The 20,627-nt window shown below is 32.5% G+C and overlaps 2 protein-coding genes across 5 annotated transcripts; one reads left to right on the top strand and one right to left on the bottom strand.

The window, feature by feature from the left end:
- The first annotated feature begins 244 nt into the window (after window positions 1-244).
- Window positions 245-15,835, top strand: LOC106784140 (reversion-inducing cysteine-rich protein with Kazal motifs). Of its 2 annotated transcripts, none has more exons than XM_014743352.1 (8): window positions 245-501; window positions 8,339-8,391; window positions 11,861-11,944; window positions 12,035-12,071; window positions 12,139-12,486; window positions 12,613-13,045; window positions 13,128-14,502; window positions 14,584-15,835. In XM_014743352.1, the coding sequence occupies exons 1-8, from the start codon at window positions 426-428 to the stop codon at window positions 14,962-14,964; spliced, it is 2,787 nt and encodes a 928-aa protein (XP_014598838.1). In that variant the 5' UTR covers window positions 245-425; the 3' UTR covers window positions 14,965-15,835. The 2 variants fall into 2 exon arrangements, with proteins under 2 accessions (XP_014598838.1, XP_014598839.1); XM_014743353.1 differs by lacking the exon at window positions 245-501 and adding an exon at window positions 4,761-4,842.
- LOC106784139 (probable ATP-dependent RNA helicase DDX46) lies at window positions 15,141-20,227 on the bottom strand. 3 transcript variants are annotated; one of them, XM_014743349.1, is made up of 8 exons: window positions 20,048-20,227; window positions 19,524-19,742; window positions 19,220-19,367; window positions 18,787-19,101; window positions 18,385-18,712; window positions 17,001-18,123; window positions 16,376-16,907; window positions 15,141-16,311 (listed from the first exon to the last, which is right to left on the bottom strand). In XM_014743349.1, exons 1-8 carry the CDS (start codon window positions 20,065-20,067, stop codon window positions 15,889-15,891), a joined length of 3,108 nt encoding a protein of 1,035 aa, XP_014598835.1. In that variant the 5' UTR covers window positions 20,068-20,227; the 3' UTR covers window positions 15,141-15,888. The 3 variants fall into 3 exon arrangements, with proteins under 3 accessions (XP_014598835.1, XP_014598836.1, XP_014598837.1); XM_014743350.1 differs by lacking the exon at window positions 20,048-20,227 and having other exon boundaries at window positions 19,220-19,338; window positions 19,524-19,731; XM_014743351.1 differs by lacking the exons at window positions 19,220-19,367; window positions 19,524-19,742; window positions 20,048-20,227 and having other exon boundaries at window positions 18,787-18,903; window positions 18,993-19,083.
- Between the last annotated feature and the right edge of the window lie 400 nt (window positions 20,228-20,627).

The following is a 20,627-nucleotide window of genomic DNA, read 5'->3' as shown; positions in this document are numbered from 1 at the left end:
CTCTCTCTCTCTGTCTATCTGTCTGTCTGTCTGTCTGTCTGTCTCTCTTCTTTTTCCATTTTCTTATTTCTCTGACTTTTTTGGCAAATGACATTTTTCCTCCCCCTGCCCCTCCCCCACCGCTAATACTGCCCTGACATGTGAAATTCACATTTTTATCCTTTTTTTTTTTTCTTAATTTCTTTTCGTCTTTTTTCGTTGTTCTTGTGTGTGCTTTTTCTGTTAATTTTTATTCTTTTTTTTTTATTATTTATTTTCTCCCTTCTCTCGCGTTCTTTTCTCTTCTTCTTATATATTTTTTTTTTACCTACTCTCCGAATCCTTTTTCCTTTTCGTTCGAATGATTTCGCACGCGATGAGGTGAAGAAAAGAGAAATAAAAGGTGGTTAGGAGCACGAAAGACTTTCCTCGAGCGGCATACAACGATGCTGGCAATAAAAGCACTTGTGATCATTCTCCCTGTCATCGTCATTGCCAATCCCTTCTTCGATGTTGTTCAAGGTAATTCATCCTTCCTTTTTTTTTTTATTGCCGGGAAAGATATTAAAATTGATTGACTCGTAACGTGAGGTTATCGTTTCGTCGACAGATTTCTCATTACGAAATTTCTTGTTGATATTTTAATAATAAGATAAGTTTAAGTATTATAATTAAGTATCAACGTTATAATCGAATTTAATATGCAACTATAAAAATGGGAAGGTTTAATATTCTTTTTTTTTCTTAATGAAGTAATATATATATATATAGAGAGAGGGAGAGAGAGAGAGAGAGAGAGGATTATTTTTAGAAATTTTGGAAAAAAGTTTTCGTTATTATGTCAAAATAAGAGTTCTTCGCGACAGATTCACTAAACTCATCTCTTCTCGTTCCTTTTCTTCGTCATCATGGTAAGAAGATATCAACTACGACTTCCCGCCACATGTGTCGCCTCTCCCATTCTCTCTTTCTCCTTCTTTCTCTTTCTCTTTTTCTCTCTCTCTCTCTCTCTCTTTTTCTCCATCTTTCTCTCTTTCTCATATCACACACCGTCATTCTTTCTCACGCGTTCCGACTTGACAAAGATTTTCATAGTGATTTTAATGTCTTCTCGTTTCTCTCTCTCTCTCTCTCTCTCTCTCTCTCGTACGATGTTCGAATTCCAAATGACCAGATTGCATTCTTCTTCTTCTTCTTCTTTTTCCCATATAAATATTCATATACCCTCATTGTCTAGATTTTCGACATTTCGATAAATAATTAGTTGTTTTTAATTAAGATCGAAAGTGATTCCATTTTAAAAGTAAAAAATAAACAATGAGATTCTCTTCTTGTATTATTCTCTTTTCCTTGAAATTTTTCTTAAAATTTTGCTTGAATTCTAAAGGATTAGTTTGCTTTTTTAGTTACCCATGTAGACATTCTCCTAATTTAGATTTTCAATACTTTGACAGATAAATTGTTTTTAATTTTCATACAATTTAGATAAACATTTTCATTTATCTTTTATCTTAACCAAAGATAATTCTATAAAAAAAATTCAAGAGTAAGTAGCGATGTAGGTCTGCGGATGTTATACGGAAGTAAGGAATACTCAACTGATATTAATATAAGATATCGAAGCGAAACGTTTAAACAAATATAGCAATTTTTTCATGTTTAATTACTCTATGATATGTCATTTTTCAAACTTCCGCAAATATTGTCAAAACAAATGAATATTACCAAAGTTAATCGATTAAATTTTGTCTTCCCCAGTATAATATTTGAACACATATAGTATTTAATTGTTTTTAATTAGTGTAAAATTCGAAATCAAAATTTCAATAATCTTATATTTTAATCTAAGAGAGATGGTTCGATTTAAAAATTAAAGAGTAAAAGTAAAGATAATCCTTTTTTCTTTTCTTTTTGCTTCTCGCTTAGTCTTTTCGCCTTTAAATCTTTCCTGAAATTTACATGGTGCACGTGCGTGTGAACGAGGTGTCGCTAACGGTCCTTCGCCTCTGCCTTTTGCTTGGACTATAAGGACAGTCGTGCAATAAGAGGAAAGAGAAATATAAGCAGAACCATTGGCAGCCGTATATATTCTCGTATAAGTATAACCGCACGCGAGAAAGAGTCGTCTTTCTCTCTTTCTTTTACTTTTTATTCTCCTTTTTTTTTTTTTTATCTCTTTCTCTTTTCTTTCCTTCCTTCCTTCCTTCCTTCCGAAGAAGAACAAGAATAAGAATAAAAATAAGAATAAGAAAAATAAGAGGAAGGTGATAACGCGTCACGTTTCTCTTACACGCACTCTCTCTCTCTCTCTCTCTCTCTCTCTTTCTTTTTACCATTTCCTTTCTCTCTTCTCCCTCTCCGAACTCTTGTGTCTTCATTGATTACAAATATTTTTCTTCTCAGAACGATAAAAGCGAAAACTTTACGGTTATTCCATTGCATCTTAAATAATGCTATTAACTTCCCTCGTTTGAACTAATTTTTTTGTTTTCATTTTTATTTCTAAGATATGTATATAAGTGTGTGCGGCCGTGAGTTCATCAAGAATTATTTTCGTATATATTTCTGGATACAATACAACTCTTGTTTAGTAGCTATCGGTCTTTCGTCGAATAATTAATCTTATTGATTTCGTGAAATAATTAAAGGAATACTTCATTATTTTTCTCTTATCTAATTATTATCTTATATCTTAAGCACCCCCTCGTTTATTACTTAGTATTTTATACATATTCACACACGCATAAATACACATTTATTTGATTTATTACGAATAAATTATTCGAGAATAGAAGTTCAGTAGTAAATAGAAAGTAAGCTTGTTTAATTGCTCTTATTAAATACACTTCCTTCTTGAAATATTTTCATGTATATATAAAGAGGCAGCATAGTGCATATGTACTATGAAACTGATTAATTTATTTGCATTTGCTTATTAATATTTAATTTTATCATCAACGATTCTGTGTACGATTATCTCTTGTCCTGTATGAAAATAAAATAAAAATTCCTTTTGTAACACGTATAAAAGTACAAGATGCAAGTAGTACTGTGTCTATCAAAACATATACATGAGTGGGTTAAAAAGTTTTCAGTCTAATTCTTAAATTCATTTCTTTTAGGGGTTCAAATATATATGCTTACTTTCGTTAAATTTCTTACATCAAAACAATCAGTTTTTAACTAACCTACTTCGAAGATAAAAATTCGTAAATCTTCCTACGTTGTAGTAAAAATATATAAAATTTCGATCTCACGATTGCAACAAATTCATAAATCTCAAAAAAGGATACTACCTGAGATATTCTACGAGGTTGACACTTTAATCGTTATTCTATCTTCAACGTTTGTGGTAAAAGAGCACATAAAAGTAGCGGAGGAGTAATCATGGGTTGTCAGGTAATACTTGAACGGGAACGATCATAGTGATTTTCACGCGCCGTTATCGCGATACTTGAAAGTAGTCTTGTTTAATTGCACTTTCGATTTGTATGCTTAATATTAAAAAAAAAGGAATATTGCACGTTTCCTATATTTTTAATAAACTAACTTGTGAACATAACATTAACTCTTTCCATTTACTTGAGCTAATTTGGATCAATGTTATCGATTTTGAGCTTTCCTTGTATGAAATTAGAACAAGTTGGTGTTTTGGAATCACGGATGTTGATCGATACACTCTAATTATGTTCAATATATCGAGGATGATTCGCGAGACTGCTCAAACACTCTTTCAAAGTGTTTCGTTTCTTCTCCTATCGACTAATTTGTTCGATATATACTTATACATATAAATGCATATACCACCACATACATATGTATTTCTAAGATGAATGTATAGAAATCTTCTTTCCGATTCGTTTAAAGTAAATGATCGGTAATAGGATCATGTTTTTGAGGATGTAAAGTGTGATGTGCCGATGAAAACTCACACTGTATATACGATCTTTATGTTAAATGACCGTGAAAGTACTTTTAATCGCAAGGTCGCGTGCTCCCAAGAAAATGATTTAACGGTTCGTTTCTTACTAATCTGCTTTTTTCTTTCCTCATTTTTTTTTTCTTTTTGTTGTAATTAATTGAGTTTTATGATGTATTAATTCTTCTGATACCGACTTAATAACGAACTTCCTGTGTTATCGAATTAAAACTTTCTCAATAGTCACGTTTCTACAAATTGGCACATAATTTGAAAGTTTAAGATAATTTCATTCTTATTAGAACGAAAAATTGTTTCATTTAGACGAGATATTTATGATTGTCGTTGTTGTGTAAATCATAGAAAATGGTTACAATTTTTGTGTTCTGTATTTTTACGATAATTTAAATTTGATGAATCTAATTCTATCTTTTCTCATCTTTTTTGTACTAATTTCTAATACTAAGGATTTTTATTTCTCTGACGCGTATTATATGCGTCGGTAATTATGACAGTTGACTAACAATAAGTCAATAAAAATTGAAACAATGAAATTTATGATGTATTTTATGATATCACAATAATTCGAATATAAAATAAATCATAAAATCAATATTAAAAAATACTTATTTGCTTTATTCATTGTTATAATTATCTGCATATATTACAAACTTAAGTGATATATTTTTGAACATATGTTGAATTTTTGTATGAGCCCATAATTAATGAAGAATAATCATCGCGAAGTTACGAACTTCTCGTATAATTTTGATATATATACATGCTTACTTACTTACTTACTTACTTACTTATTTACTTACATCTGCTACGAGACTCTCGTAATCTCATGGCGTGGGAGAATCGCATGGGTTTTACGATTTGGATGACGTCGACATTAACGTGCACATCTCTCGACGCATTAAGGGAAAGATAGCATAGCGAAAGTAAGTAACATCTGCGTATGAGTTCATGTTTCATGTCAATGTAATTGTTTACATAGTCTTACGTAACATATACATATTTGTCGATAATTATAACAGTGAATAAAGTCAACAAATTGACAACAAAAAGTATTTTATAATTTACTTTATAAAATATGAATAATTATAAAATATTTTTATAAAATTTGTCTAGATGCATCCTCTTTGCTAGTAAATGGATAGGGATAAAGTGTTCATAGAGAAGTGTCTGGAACCCGTATAAAAAAAAGAGTAAAAAGACGAATATAAAATATTAAAAATACTTTTCTTTATTCCATTTGTGATATTTTTAATTTGTAAAATAAAATCGATTGAAAATATATCCGCAAGTGTATCGTCATTATCGGCACATATGTATTTATATGCATACGGAAATTGAAAAATCTCGACTTGCAGAATGTGTATTTGTTTTGTTTCTTTATTTTTTTTATTTTACCAAAGGTAAAATAAAATTCAAGCGATGATTATAAATTGTTAAAAGAAACATTGCCGTCCTCATTCGTCGCAATGGAATTCGTCTATGGCACGTTCAAAGAAGTGGTAAGACTTTCACGATAGACAAGGAGACGCTAATGGCATTTTAAAATTGTCCTCTCTCCGCTTTCGTTCGTGGAATTTTGAAAGAGAGAAAATAGCATGTCGATCAATTGCATTGCTATTTATTATTTCAATTGACACAATCGTCTTCTTTTCTACCCTTTTATTATTAATTATCGTTTCTTTACGTTGACATCATCGTTTTTATTGCTGGGTATTCGAATTTGTAAAAAAAAAAAAAAAGAAAGAAAAAAAATAAATCTATCGAATATATTATCATTGTGTGCAAGTATATCAGAGTTATGCCGAACGGCGACAAAATTAAGGAGTCCTCACAGTAGTTTAAATCGAGGGGGCAAAAGGCCGGATGGCCGCGAACGACGTCGGCTATTTTTGTGTCGTCCGCAAACGGAGCCACGAAACGTCGCGTTTGGCGTAGCCCACTCTTCTCTGATGAAGAATTTCACGATGCCGATGTTTTTTCGAGACATATAGTTCATAATAGATAATCTGAATCAAATGGGTTCAAAACAAAAATTTATTTATTTATCTTATAATAATAACCTTCCTAATTATATTTTGATATTTTTCATATTGATTTTATTTTAACACGCAACATACGCCCATTACTTTCAAATATTTCGATCAATAGCGAAAACATTTATTTTTATTTTTATTTTTATTTTTATTTTTATTTTGTGTCAGGTGATATATTTTAATGAAAATATTTGTTTCCTTTTTTATTCGATACGTGCCATAAATAGTAAAAAAAAGAAACTAAAATTAAAAAAAGAACAAATAATATTTGTCACGACCTCGTTTATATAAATATATTCAAGAACGTTATTGTCGCATATCGCGTTAAAAATAGAGCAGAAATAAGAAAGGCAAATAAGTTTATATTAGTGAAACAGGTTCTCAAGAGAAAAAGAGAGGGAGAGAAACAAAAAAGAGAGCAATATTTATCGTCGAACGAGAACGAAACTTAAAGCGTCGAGAGTGTGCTGTATGTCCGAAGCTAAAAAGCCAACCTCTTCTTCTTCTTCTTCTCATTTTTTTCTTCGAACGAAGATGGCCGCTCTTCTTTCATAATTTGCGTCTAATTGGTATCTATTGGCTCAATTGCAACACGTCGTGGGTATTGTTTGCTACGTCCGTCATGTACGCGTGCATCTCTTATAATACTTATATATATATATACATACATACATATATAAATGTGTACTAATATAAGTTATACTGCGGGCCTGACTCTCTTTAGTTTGCCTTTAAGAAATACAATTTTTTCAAATTTCCGTTATACGCCTACCCGCATCATATTCGTCTAACTACGCTCTTCTAAATTTCTTCAATATTATTCTTGATCGATTGATAGGACGATTAGATGGAAAGTAATGTTATGTAATAGCTATCACCGATTGATATTACACGATCTAACGATATTATAGTATTTTTTTGACACTTACCATTAAGAACTTGGATAACCGATTGTGCAATGGCTATATTCGTGATTGATTTCGTTCTTGCATAATCGTTTTATTTTATCCTACGAAGTAATACACCGTGGGAATGATCTGTTAGGGAAGAAAGGAAGAGATTGGATATGAAAAGGTATGATAAGAAAAATGAAGAAAAGTGTAAAAAAAAAAAGAAAGTAAGAAAAGGAGAGAGAAAGAAAATCAATAGAAAACGATACGGTCGACGTGGCTTCAAATTTTCAAAGGAATCGAACAATTTCGTCATAAGAAGCTCATGTTAAAGACGATTGATGTGCATAAAAAGCGGCGACGTACTTTCAAGGTAGATCGTGTCACGGAGTTTCGAATTCGAATCCTCCTCGATCGTTACTACGTGAGAAACGCGGCGGCTCCCCTAGGTTATTAAATAATAGAAGATTTAGGGGAAAAAGATGTGGGATTGAGGAGAGAGTTAGAAAATCGATTTTTAGTTAATTGATTGACTCAAATAAAATAACATAATATATATATTATATAAATATATATTTATATAACATATTATATATAACTGATATAAATATTTATATGATCTATAGAATAATTAAAGTTACCAGTTAAAATGTATATAACATATAAGTCAGAATTATATACTTTAATTATTTATTCTATGAATTTACTTCAGATGCGATTAATTAAAGGATAAATTGAGATTTGATGTTAAATATAATTATTCTTTTTTATTTATTTTTTTTTTTTTTAATATATATATTCTTTGATTTTGTTTCAATATCTGCCTATACTTAGACCTTCTCATAAGTCTTCTTCGAAAACTATGAATATGTAAATGAAATATATACTTAGTTATTGCATGTGTAATAACTAAATTTCACGCTTTAATGATAACATATATAAATATATATATTGCAATTTTAATAATAAATAATTTGTAAATTAATAATATAAAAAGAGAAACAATTATAAACTTGAAAAGAGATATTTAAAATCACGAGGGAGAAAATATTTCGAAAATTTTCGAATTCCCTCTGATGTATTTGTTTTTCTATTTTAAATGAAAATGACGCATCCTGTGTGTGGGGCCCCTTTGAAAAGATCCTTACGTTTTGACAAGAAAAGTGTTCCTTATTTCTTGTCTATCATGAGAAACGGTGTCTTCTTTCTAGTTTTCTCTTTCTCTCATTTTTTTTGTTTTTCTTTCTTTTTTATTCTGACGTAACGCAGGACACGCGTCTGTTTCGTGTCAGATGGAAAATAAAAAAAAGGATCCTTACTTACGACGCCTATCTTTTCGTCGAGTGGACTTTTTACCTTCCATGTGTCCTCTCTTTGAGAATTCTCTATTGATAGAGAGAAAAAGAAAGAAATATTAAAAGGAAAGGAAAGAAAAGGAAAGGAATACTAAAGGAAAGAATCTGATTGCATCTTATTTTTTTTTTTCTTTTTTACAGAGATGTCCTGCTGTTCGCTGGCTGCCGGATCCTGTCGAAGCGTTTGCTCGAAGGTATGTCGTATATACGTACATATAATATATGCATGTGAGAGATATTAAAAGAGAGACAATTGTAAGAAATAAAATAAATTGGTTAATCTATTAAATTCGTAAATAAGATAGGATATTACACACAAATATTGTTAATAATTAATGTAATACTTATAATATAACTTAATTAGTTAATTGGGTTTGTATCATTTTACTTTACCTTTTATGGGTTAAAGTTACTCCTTTACAAATACTTTCTCATACCTATAACTAAAGAGGTCGCGTTCATTTTACCGTATTTTTAGAATAGTATATGGTTTTCATTTTTCCGAACATATAACTATATATATATTTAAAAATAATTAATAATTAATTACAAAAATATAACTACATAATAATACTGTAAGACTTGAGGACCCATAACTTCTTATGAGATAGTATGCGTCCATAGTAGTTATGGGTAAGTATGAGCGATAATAGTCCGGAATAGTTTTTTCTATATCAAACGAATTTAGATTAACAATGTGAATAGAGATCGAACGTTCTCGAGATATATATGAGTGGAGGGTACAATACTAAATAAAAGATTGTCAAGGATTATTAACAGATTGTAGCAGAACAAAAATAACAGTAAAATAAATAAAAAAGAAAAGAAAATATAAACGAGACAAAAACTAGTATCGAAACTCGAGTCCTCTTTTGTACGATGGAATATAATAATAGTAGTAGTAGTAATAATAATAATAATAATCGAAATGATAGAAAATTATGCGGTTGGTTGTTCGAGATACGACCTATCTATATATATATGATCTATTAATTATGGCAGATCCTTCGTGGGAATTTCAAAAAAAAGATATTCTTGAGGAAAAAATTGGCACGTCATATGAACGCGAAATGGTATTCGTAAGTTTTTTTTTTTTTTTTTGACAAGGACAATAAAAGACACGATATATGTCAAGTTCGCGGATATATTAGGATCCTGTGAATAAAATTGACGGGGGAGGTGAAAGGAGAAGTAGAAAGAAGAAGAGAGGGAGCTTTCTTGAGAAGAGATCCTCCAACAAACGACGTGGGGTGCACGCGATGCTGAGGTTTTTTTAAAAGGTGGCTGCTGCGTTCTTTCTCGAAGATAATATCGGAGACATTGGGTGCCCGCTGAGAGATTTACGTGGTGCCTTTTCCTCCTGGGGCTCCCCGTAGACTCATTCATACGCAAATATTATGAATTGACAAGACGAACTTGGAGAACGGATGTGTTATCAACGATATATTTTAAACGACGTTTTATCATTATTTCGATTTCGTCCTTTTCACGATTTTACTTTCTCTATACATTTGACGAAATCTTTTAGACTATTTGCATTTGTATATTGGATTTGCTCAAAAAGTCCGCGTCTATTTATAAATCAATTTTTCAATCATATTTTCTTGTAATACAATCTATAAATACAATAAATACAATTTATAATAATTTGAAAGTTTAATAATTCTAAAATAAGTTTCTATGTATGTATAAGAATTTCAAAGTTTCTCATTACAAGCAAATATCAATTATTTAAAATTTACAGTAAGTCATATATATAATAGAGATAAATATTTAAAAATGCATATTAAATGGGCAATGATAGACAAAAATATAATAAAAGTAAAAAGAATAAAATAAATTTAATTCTTTTTACTGACAATAATTTTCCAGAGACAACCTAATAAATCGTTAATTAAGTTTACATTTACCATTTCTTCCGATCATTTATTCTTTGCATCTATCTTATCATCGTTACTTTAATATTGTTTCTTATTATTCTGTCTAATTGATTTTTATTTTTTTTTTATTGTTGATCTTTATTCTGAAGATATCGAGACGCAATGTTAAGAGACGTTCGTTCTACGATAGTCTATGGTCATCAAGAAAAAATAGTCGGATGTGTAAATCATGTTCTGTTTGTTATTTATTGCATATTAACTAGGCTGGAGATTTTTACGATGTTTGAAACGTGAGTCACAAACAGAAGATAGGAAAAGAACAACGTAAAGACCGAAATTTTGGAATAGGAAGGATGTCTTCGGATCGGTTTACTCCTGCACTTCTCTTTCGTTTATCTGAAAACGAGATAACCGGAAATCACGGCGGAAGCTCGAATTACGCGACATATTTGAGATAGAAGGAGGAAGATACTACCAAAAGGGTCGATACTTTTTCCCCTGTCTTCCTACACGTAAGATACTTTAAAGATTTTTAGTGCCATGCAATAGGGCGAGACGTTGTGGTTGTCTTTTCTTTATTTTCTTGTCTGGAACAATATTTTCGTTCCCTGTGCTACGTTGTAAAACTGGTCGTTAAGTTTTACGCGTTCGAACTGTCTGAAAGCACATTTAAAACATACATCTACCTACGTGCATAGGTATATTATAGGTATAATATAATATAGAAAGAAAAACTATTCATGTAAATCATCTATAGAACTAAAGTATCCTTTTTTCAGAATTTTACAGAGATATATATATGTTTATAAATAAATATTATTATTTTGTTTGTGAATATTAAAAATCATTTAGATATGAAGTTAATGTTTTTTTTTCTTTTTTTATTATTATTATTTCATGATTCCTTTTTTAATTCTTGAAGTAAATATCATACATAGAGAATTAATACTCGACAAGAGAGGCGTAGAAAATTTGCGAATAAAAAAGACGCTCGTCGGAAAATGGCGTCGCGGTCCATCTTTACATTCCTCCCAGAATATACCGAGACATAAATACGTATCTACATTGCCTTTGCAGTTCTTCGTCCTTAAGTTTCAAGATCGTAGCGAGAGATAGTATACGAAGACGTTTGGTCGAAGATGTTTAATTTTATATATATTTAATTTTGTGCCATCAATTTTTGTGATCAAAGAAAAAAAAGAATTAAAAATTTCTTTATCTTTTATAATAATAAAGGAAAGAAAAATTGTATAGTAAAAAAATATAATCATCGTGTAGGTATATACATACATACATCATAAATTTACACAATCTACAACCTCTGACCTGTCTAACTCGACGAGTCTCAGGACCCACCACGCGTTGATAGGTGGTCGTAACTTGAATGCGTGATGAAAATACAAACTGACCCCGTATGTCCTCGCATAGGACACCGATTGAATCAGGAATGAGTGTCAAATGGGCAAACGGTCGATATCCACCAGGTCTATTGGCATTCAGTGTTGACTAACAGGAAATTGTGGTGAGCGCAGAACGTTTACGTCCTTGATTCTTAATGCCACCTAATGTGCTACTCTGCATTTTGAGATTTTGAAAAATTCCAATAGATATGCTCGTAAAAGATGCAGACTTAATTGCACACTATATCGATGTATAAAAATAAGTTTTATGCATTCTATTTTATATATTGATGTATGGTTAATATTTATATAAAAAAAAAACACATTTATTAAATTCATATTTTACGAATTATTTCATTTCATATTTGATTTTCTATTTACAGATTCCATTGGTAACTTTGGGAGCAGACCGTGAAGCAAGAGAAAATGCAACTTCACGTTTCTTAGAATTCTGTTCCGCCGAGTTGGTAAGAAAAATTATTTGATTTTATAATAAATCATATAAAAAGTTATAAATGAAGACATATACATTTGTTTTTAATTTTATATAATTTTAGATAGATTTTTGGTCCTGCGTTAACTCCACCCTTGAGGGTAAGTATCGCATTAAAACTTGATAATCGAGTTTCGAAACTAATTAATTGATCGACGAAATTCGTAGAAGTGAAGAAAAATGAAAATTGGACAGGTAGAAGATGTTGTCATTTGGCACAAAATCCAATATGTCAGTCGACTTGTGCCCTGTCAGGATCCAGAAGTAACTTGAGTGAATCATGTAGACTTAGCGACGAGCCGGAACTCATTTCTTGTTTGGAAAGACGCGAAGAAGCAGAACGTTGTTGCAGTACCGTTTCCAATGACACGTGTAGATCAGTTTGCAAGGATTTATTCCACAAACCTGGAAAACGATCGAGTTTGAAGTTATATAGTAGCAAGGGTTGTTTTCATCAAATACCAAAGTGTCTTAAAAGCGTAGCTGAAGTTAAGCGCGTCGACGATCCTAAACAATGTAAGTCAAATTTGTATGCATATACCTACGTTCAAAAAAACCTATGGTATTTATTTGAATTTATTGTTTTGCGGAAAATTAACAATCAATAATAAGACGTGAATTTTGTTCTACACATTTTTGTAGATTTGCATTGTTGCGACGAAGCGACGAATGCGGCATGTTCAGATACATGTCGGAAAATTCTTCAAACAGCAACGACCGATCAGGAAATTTTGGACGCTCTTGCAGAAAAGTGCAGTCCCATATTGCCTCATTCACCGTTGTGGAGTTGCGTATTGAAGTCAACACCAACGAAACCAATACGTTTACCATTGGACACTGGTAAACTTTCCTGTTGTTCAAGAGCAACTAGACAACGTTGTCAAAATCTTTGCTGGAGGGCATTTCAAGCCGATTGGGAGACAGCTTGGTCTCAACTAGATTCCGAGTGTCTTTCTTCAAACTTGGATAGCGAATTACGAAGATGTCTCGATGAAACTGATAATTCTTGTGAAATGGGATGCTCTGGTCTTTCTTATTGTGCACGATTTAACGACAGACCGACTACTCTGTTCAGGTAGCATACCATATAATTTAACATACAAGTATGTGAAGTTGCTTTATTTACATACTTCAAACTATACCTGTTCTCTTAACAGGACGTGCACAGCTGCAGCAGACGATGCTGCCAAGTGGGAGGCAGATCATTGGTCTCACGGTGGTATCATTCGAGGACTTGGCGTTGCTGTCCAAGTAGCATCATCCTGTCCACCAGAAACTTTACGCGCTGCAGCATGTCTTTTGCAATTACGACCTTGTGAGGCAAGAATACACGAGACACGACTCTGTCGAGAGGACTGTTTGGAATTAATGGCTAGTTGTGTAGACTGGTCTACTATCACAGGATCTCACACGGCTGCTACTTTATGTTCGAAGCTTTCACCAGGAAGACCAGATGCTCCATGTGTTTCTTTAAAGCCTTTTCTTGAGAATCCACGGGACGACAATTCTGTTGTTAATCCGCAGGACGATATTACAACACCATGTAAAAATAATCCTTGCCCTCAAGGTCAAATATGTCTTTTGACCGTAAACGAACGTGAAACTCATCGTTGCGTACCTGGCTGCACTCTGGGAGAGATATCGAAGCAAGTTGTACCACTTTTTTCGTGGGTTCAAATTCCAAGATACGATCAACATGGTTGTCTCAGGATATGTCAATGCACATTACAAGGATTGGAGAAATGTAAAACCTTGAATTGCATCAATTTCGAATTCTGTTGGGTACAAGATCGTTTTATTCCACCAAGATTGAACTTTTATCTCGAGTGTAATCTTTGTCGTTGTTTCGAGGGAGAAGTTACTTGCTCGAGAAAATCATGCACTGAAATTAAGATACCTTCTTTACCATGCGATTGTCCGGCTCATTATGTACCAGTTTGTGGAAAGTCAGGCTACACTTTTGCATCGGCGTGTTTAGCTAAGTGCGCTGGTTTTACCGCAAACGAGGTTGACTTTGGAAGATGTTCCAGCCGGGATCCATGTTCTCCAAATCCTTGTAACGTTACAGATAAATGCGTAAGAAGGCGTAGAGTTTGTTTAACATCGATTCACAAATTTTGTAAACAATACGAGTGCGTACCAATAGATTGCAATCCTCGAGAAGAAACTAGTGGTCCAGTTTGCGACAAAGACAACCGTCAGCATCATTCGATTTGTGCTATGATACGAGCTGGGGCTAGTCTTGGCTATAGATCTCCTTGTTTGAAGAGTTGCAGTCTTCGGGGACCGGTTTGCGGTATCGACGGTGAAATATACATCAATGAATGTGCTGCCTGGGCAGAGAAAACTGTTGTAGATTATTATGGTCCATGTGTCACCGTTGGTTTGATAAGTGATCAAGCTAAGCCTCGATGCGGTGATATTGTTCAATGTCCACCTTTGAAGGAGGCTAATTGTATCGGTGTTACTCCACCTGGTGCTTGTTGTCCTGTATGTGGCGGAGCTGCAAGATTATATTATTCAAAAAAACAGGTGGGTATCCAAATAATTTGAATATAGCAAAAATTTCATTGAGTGATTCTAAAATAATCATTTCATGTTCGATGATTACAGTTGGATAAAATATATCACGTGATGGACGAAGAAATTGATAAAGACTTCGTCACGTTGGATGCTCTTTTATCTGCATTAAGACGACAAGTACAAGTAGCACAATGTGCAGTTCGCGGTATGGTAACTCTCGAGGGTGACATTTTCGTTGTAGTACAATCTGTGCTTGAAAAACCTTCGTCTTTACAATTACGAGCTTGCGTAGCGGAAATGGAAAAGCTTGTTGTTAGAATCACGGAGAGAAGTTCTAAAATTGCAGCAGAAGTTCCTCTGGGATCGCTTACTCGAGCAGAATTGGCACATAATCATATTTCTAGTGCTAACGTTAATCGTGTTTGGTTTCCTATAATCTCGTGCACGATCATATTCAGTATTTTTACATGAGCGATTAGAAAATAACAAAAGCACACACAGAAAATAAGAAAAATTGTATTAATTTCTGTTACGATTTACGTACCTTCGAATGAACAGGATATGATGTTACTTATAAATTTATAGCTGAAGACGATCTTAGAAAGGTTTATTAGACAAGGAATTCTAATCATTTTCTTTTGCATATGCATTAGAAATATAGTAGAATATTTATTCTATATGTTTGAAATATTTCTGATTCGATTACATTAGTAAATTTACAAAAGTAAATGACGGATTCTGATCCCTTTCTTGAATCGTTCAAGGTGCTAAGCATTTACATTACCTAGTGACGGTGCCATATATGACAACGTCAATCTTGTGTCTGTGATTCTTCTAGTGCCTATATATATTTATAATACGTTATGGTATAGAATGTATGGTTTTTTAATTCTAGTATTACCAAAGAAATAGAATTGCGATAAAGAGAATGTACAAAAACGCGGTTTACTATGATGCAGAGAATTTTTTGACCGATATCGCGTTGTACTATATTAAGTGTACATAAACAACAGTTTCTAAATTAAGTTACCAGACAATAAGTAACCTGACATTTAGTCGTTCTTAAAAATGTTCGATACTCATTTCGTGTTCAATATATAATATACCCAACATGATTTTTATATTTTCATAAAATCAAAATATACAAAATCTTTGCATTGTCCTTGTTTGTTTTTGTTTTTACCACTTTCTGGCAGTTTAGATCAATAAAATTATTATAAATGTTACTTATTAAGTTATTAAGAATAATTTGTTATTATATTGATAAATACACACAAACTTTGTATGGATATTTGATTTTATCTGTATGTATAATAAAATTTCTAATCTTTTTGTTCTTCAATCATAGTCAATCCACCAGATTATATTTATAAACAGTTAATGTATTGAAGTAATTTATAAAACTTTATATCGTCCTCGTGAAGCAGTATGGGCTCCAGATGCTTGCAACTTAATTAATTCTTCTTTTATAAGCCGAGATACTTCTGCCTTAGCTTTGCTAACAGCTAATTCACTGGTTGACTCAATTGCAAGATATAATTTTCTTTCGCCTTCTGGCGGTGCTTTACCAGGAGCAATGTAAGTTCCCCTAACTGTAAGACCTGCTTCAGAATATTCAGAGATTTGTGCTAAAGCTTCCTTGCTAGTAACACGCCATCTTGCTTGCTGAGGGAAATCATTTATTTCTAATTCCTCTTCGTACTTTCGGAAGGTTTGTTCGCCAGTTTCAGAGTCGGTTTCTACGAGATCTTCTTCCCGTGGTTGATAATTGAGTTTGGTATTTAATTTAGCAGCCAATTGTTCGGCAACGGTCTTTGCCTAAAAAAAAAAAATAACGCAACAGTTAATTTTTTATTTCGTTTAAATCAATTTGTTAACTTACCGTAATCAAATTTGTAGGACCAGCACCTTTAAGTATAGCTTCTGCTGCTTGTTGGGTAGCTCCTTTTGCTTCTGCACCCAAATTTTTAGCAATGTTGATCTTGGATGCAAGTCTTCTAGCCAATTCTAATTTATCGGTAGCACTTGTCACTGGTTGACCAGGAACTGCAATATTTGCAGCAGATGGTCTTGCAATTTCGCGAACCGTTCTTTTAGGAGCAAGCATGCTTTCGATTTGTTGATCAATATCATTTTCAATATCTTCGTCGTCGGAATCTTGCAGACCAAGAGCTGCTTTCTGGAATTTCTTTTTCTCGTTGGCTAAAGCTGCTTCCGATTCGTCGAACTTAAATCCTTTACCACTGAAACCACCTCCTGTATGTACTTTCTTTCCATCTGCTGCCTGGCGAGCCTTATAGGCTTCCCATAACTGTCGTAAAGGTTCTGGAACGGGTACCCCTGCCAATTCATGCGCACGTAAAATATCACCTGCATAACGTTCTTGTTCAGATGTTATAAATGTGTATGCATATCTGAAAAAAAAGGTCAAAATAATGTTGATTTTTTTTATAAATATACTCGGTAAATAAATTTGAAGCTTTTATAAAAGAAAAAAAAAATCTTACCCCTTATTTCCAGCTCTGCCAGTTCTACCACAACGGTGTACATAATCTTCATAATGATTTGGACAATCATAATTGACAACAAGTACAAGATGTTTAACATCTAATCCTCTGGCAGCAACAGACGTGGCAACAAGTAATTTAGTTCGTCCAGCTTTAAAATCTAAAATCGTTGAATCTCTGTCACATTGATCAATACCTCCATGTAAAGACATGCACGAATAGGAAGCTTTCATAAGATCTTTCAAAAGTGTATCCGCGTTTTCTTGTTTGTCAACAAATACAATAGCAGAACCTTTATCTTGATAATGCCCAAGAATTTCGAGAAGTTTGTAGAACTTTTGATCTTCCTCTAACACCACCACATGCTGTTCAACGTCTTTGCAAACTACGGAACGACCACCAACTTGTACCTCTACAGGTCTAGTAAGTATTCTTCTGGCAAGTGCTTCCATTTGTCTTGGAAACGTAGCACTGAATAAAACCGTTTGTCTATCTGGTCTAACATTTTCCATTATACGCATTACTTGTGGTTCAAAACCCATGTCGAACATTCTGTCAGCTTCATCAAGAACAACGTAAGTCACTCTACGTAAATTAGTAACTCTTCCACTATTTGCTGCTAACATGTCAATCATTCTTCCAGGTGTACAAACGATTATTTCTGCACCCCTCTTTAATTCTGCTATTTGTTCAGATATACCAGTACCACCGTACACACATACATGCGAAAGACCTAAAGATTTTGTGAATTTTTTTGAGTCTCGTCCAATCTGCATACAAAGCTCTCGAGTCGGAGACATTATTAATGCGATTGGTCCATCTCCGTCAGCTAATGGTGGTTGATCTAAGATGTGACGAAACATTGGTAATAAAAATGCTAATGTCTTTCCACTTCCAGTTTTGGCAATTCCTATAAGATCCCTTCCAGACATTATAGCTGGAATAGCTTGACATTGGATAGGGGTTGGTTTTTCATATCCAAGTTTTTTCAGAACATCTAATTCTTTTTTAGTTATACCACAATGTGCCCAAGATTTAATTGGTTTTGGACATCCTTTACCTTTTACACGTATGCCTTCGAGTTCTTCTTTATAAGTTTCTACTTCTTCTGATGTCATCCTAGCTATAATTATTATCCATAAATAATAGAAGTAATAGTTTATTGATTGCCTTTCGGCATTACAAGTAATATAATATATTACAGATTTGTACAAAAGTGAAATAAAAAAAAAACGATAAAATAAATTATTATTATTAACAATAAATTATATATATAAATAAAGTCAATAATAATAAATCAAATAAATAAAATGGTAAATCATTCATATTTATAACATTTGTAAAAAAATTGTTAAAGACTTTGAAAGTATTGTTAAGAACTTACCAATTTCAGGTACTTCTACATAAAATGATTTTCTAAAAGGTTGATACTCTGTTGTTGCATGATCTACTTTAGCTAGTTCTCTTTTTTGTTTATTAGCAATTCCAGCCGCAGTCTCGTGAAGATTTTCTCCCTCCTCTTCGCTGGAGTACTCAAGACCATCTTGATTTTGTTCTATTAATTCTCCTTTTTGTTTCTGTACTTTTTTTTTAGCTACACCCGTAACAATAACAACACCACCACTTTGTTGATTTCCAGGACCTGTACCATTATTAGTATTCTTTGGAGTTTTACTGTCAATTTTATTTACTTTCCTGACTTCTTCTTGGACCTAAAAAAACAGATTTTAATACAATGAATAATTTTTCTTAATTTTAGAGACAAGTATTCTTATTTTGCATTTACCTCTGCCATGAAAGCATCAAGAGGGTCAACTTCTTCCTCTTCATCTTTGGTCTCTTCTTTAGTTTCTTCTACTTCTTCTTTGAAAGCGCCTTCCTCTTTGACTTCCTTATTGCTATTCTGAACCACAGGCGTTTCTTCATCACTGTCATCCTCGAGGGACCATTTTTTCATAGGCAATTGAAGATTTGCCAAAATAGATGTCTTACCATCTTTTTTAGTTGCCTCTAACTCCTTTTTCTTCCTTTCAGCACGCCATCGTTCTATCCTCTCTCTTCTCTTTTGCATTTCTAATTCCAGTCGTTTTTGTTCCTCTTCCTGAAAATGAATAATTATATACAAAATGTATCAGGTTTTAACAACGAAACTTTGTTAGTGTATATTCGGTGAATCTAAATAAGAAATTGTTATATAAAGTTGTTAACAATGTTATTACCTTATCTAATTTTGTATGATCGAATGGTAATTCTTCAGTTTCACCTTTCTCCTTTTCCTTTCTATCCCTTGATCGAGATCTGTTGGATCGCTCTTTACCCGAGCGTGAAGACTTTGAGCCTGTAAGACGCTTTTCTTTACTGTCTCCACTAGTATACCGAGAACAGTCAATATAAATGAATTATTTTTCTAATACATTTTTATAACAGTTAAAATTTTCTTTCAGTACTCGTGCCTAAACAGGTGAAAGCTTTTCCTTGATTATTAACAAAATATTTATAAACATATATTAATATTTCTAATACCGTTTCTCTCTCCTATCGCGATCTCTATCTCTGTCTGAGCGGTCTCTTCTATCACTTCTTTCCCTGTCCCTATCTCTTGAACGACTCCTTCTTTCCCTGTGGCGTCCCTTATCCCTTTCCCTTTCTCGGTCTCTACTCCTGGAACGTCTGCGTTTCTTTTCTGGTGTACCAGTACGTGATCTTGATCTTGATCTAGACCGTCTTCTATGATGTCTATCCCTAAATATGCATAATTTTAATAAATAATTAAATATAGAATATCAACTACTTTAAGAATTAGGAATACATATAAACAAAAAATTTAATAAATAAATACTTAAATTAAAGAGAAAAAGGGAAAAAGTTAAATATTACATTTAAATAGAATTTAATGTTTTATTTTTCATAAGTGTTATCATAATATTCATTCAACATATATGACCATATATGGAAGAAAGTTATATAAAATAACTTAAAAAATAAAACTAAAAGCGTCAGTAATATAACCTCTAAATCAATATTTCTTTTAAATTCATTGTACTTACTTGTCACTGCTTCGGACCATTATTACTTCTATTGATATTAAACACTATTAATTGTTATTATTTGATTAAAAAATTTGTATCGCGTTACTATTTGATCTCATGTTAGTATTACTATACATTTAAATGCAACTTGTACTTTATAGAAAGTACTTCCAACCAAGAAACCTAAATTATATACTGTGGTTCAATACATAAAAGAAAGGTTAACTCCAATTCGTTGAAAAGTTCATATTCCTCCATCTATATTTTAACGATTGAAAGTATTAACTCGGTCGATAATACAGTTTTTTTTTATATACCAACATTTGATAAGTTGGATTTATTTTAAGACGGATATCCATTTGATGCATTTGTTTGTATCATACAATAATTTTGTTTCATGTTCGACGGACAAATGTTACATTTTTGCGTATAAAAGTACGAAATTCATAAAACAACAGTATATACTCATGCGTTGCGTATTTCTTTATTGTATCATCAACATGGAACAGCAAATATTGCATGGTTACGTAGAAAAATGTAAAAAGATATGGTAATGGTCGATCGATTATTTGCCGGTTTTTTATTGTAATAAAACATA

Source organism: Polistes canadensis, unplaced genomic scaffold (assembly GCF_001313835.1).
Source record: "Polistes canadensis isolate GaletaPanama2010 unplaced genomic scaffold, ASM131383v1 scaffold_31, whole genome shotgun sequence".
NCBI lineage: Eukaryota > Metazoa > Arthropoda > Insecta > Hymenoptera > Vespidae > Polistes > Polistes canadensis.
This window is presented reverse-complemented; position numbering and strand designations above follow the sequence as displayed.

What these genes read in the sequence shown, in the direction of transcription:
- LOC106784140 (XM_014743352.1), top strand. Translation starts at nt 426, where the DNA reads ATGCTGGCAATAAAAGCACTTGTGATCATTCTCCCTGTCATCGTCATT. An exon ending in GTCGAAGCGTTTGCTCGAAG is followed by an intron (nt 8,392 to 11,860) that starts GTATGTCGTATA and finishes TTCTATTTACAG; the next exon opens with ATTCCATTGGTAACTTTGGG. An exon ending in AATTCTGTTCCGCCGAGTTG is followed by an intron (nt 11,945 to 12,034) that starts GTAAGAAAAATT and finishes ATATAATTTTAG; the next exon opens with ATAGATTTTTGGTCCTGCGT.
- LOC106784139 (XM_014743349.1), bottom strand. Translation starts at nt 20,067, where the DNA reads ATGGTCCGAAGCAGTGACAA. An exon ending in ATGGTCCGAAGCAGTGACAA is followed by an intron (nt 19,743 to 20,047) that starts GTAAGTACAATG and finishes ATGCATATTTAG; the next exon opens with GGATAGACATCATAGAAGAC. An exon ending in GTCCTACAAATTTGATTACG is followed by an intron (nt 16,312 to 16,375) that starts GTAAGTTAACAA and finishes TTTTTTTTTTAG; the next exon opens with GCAAAGACCGTTGCCGAACA.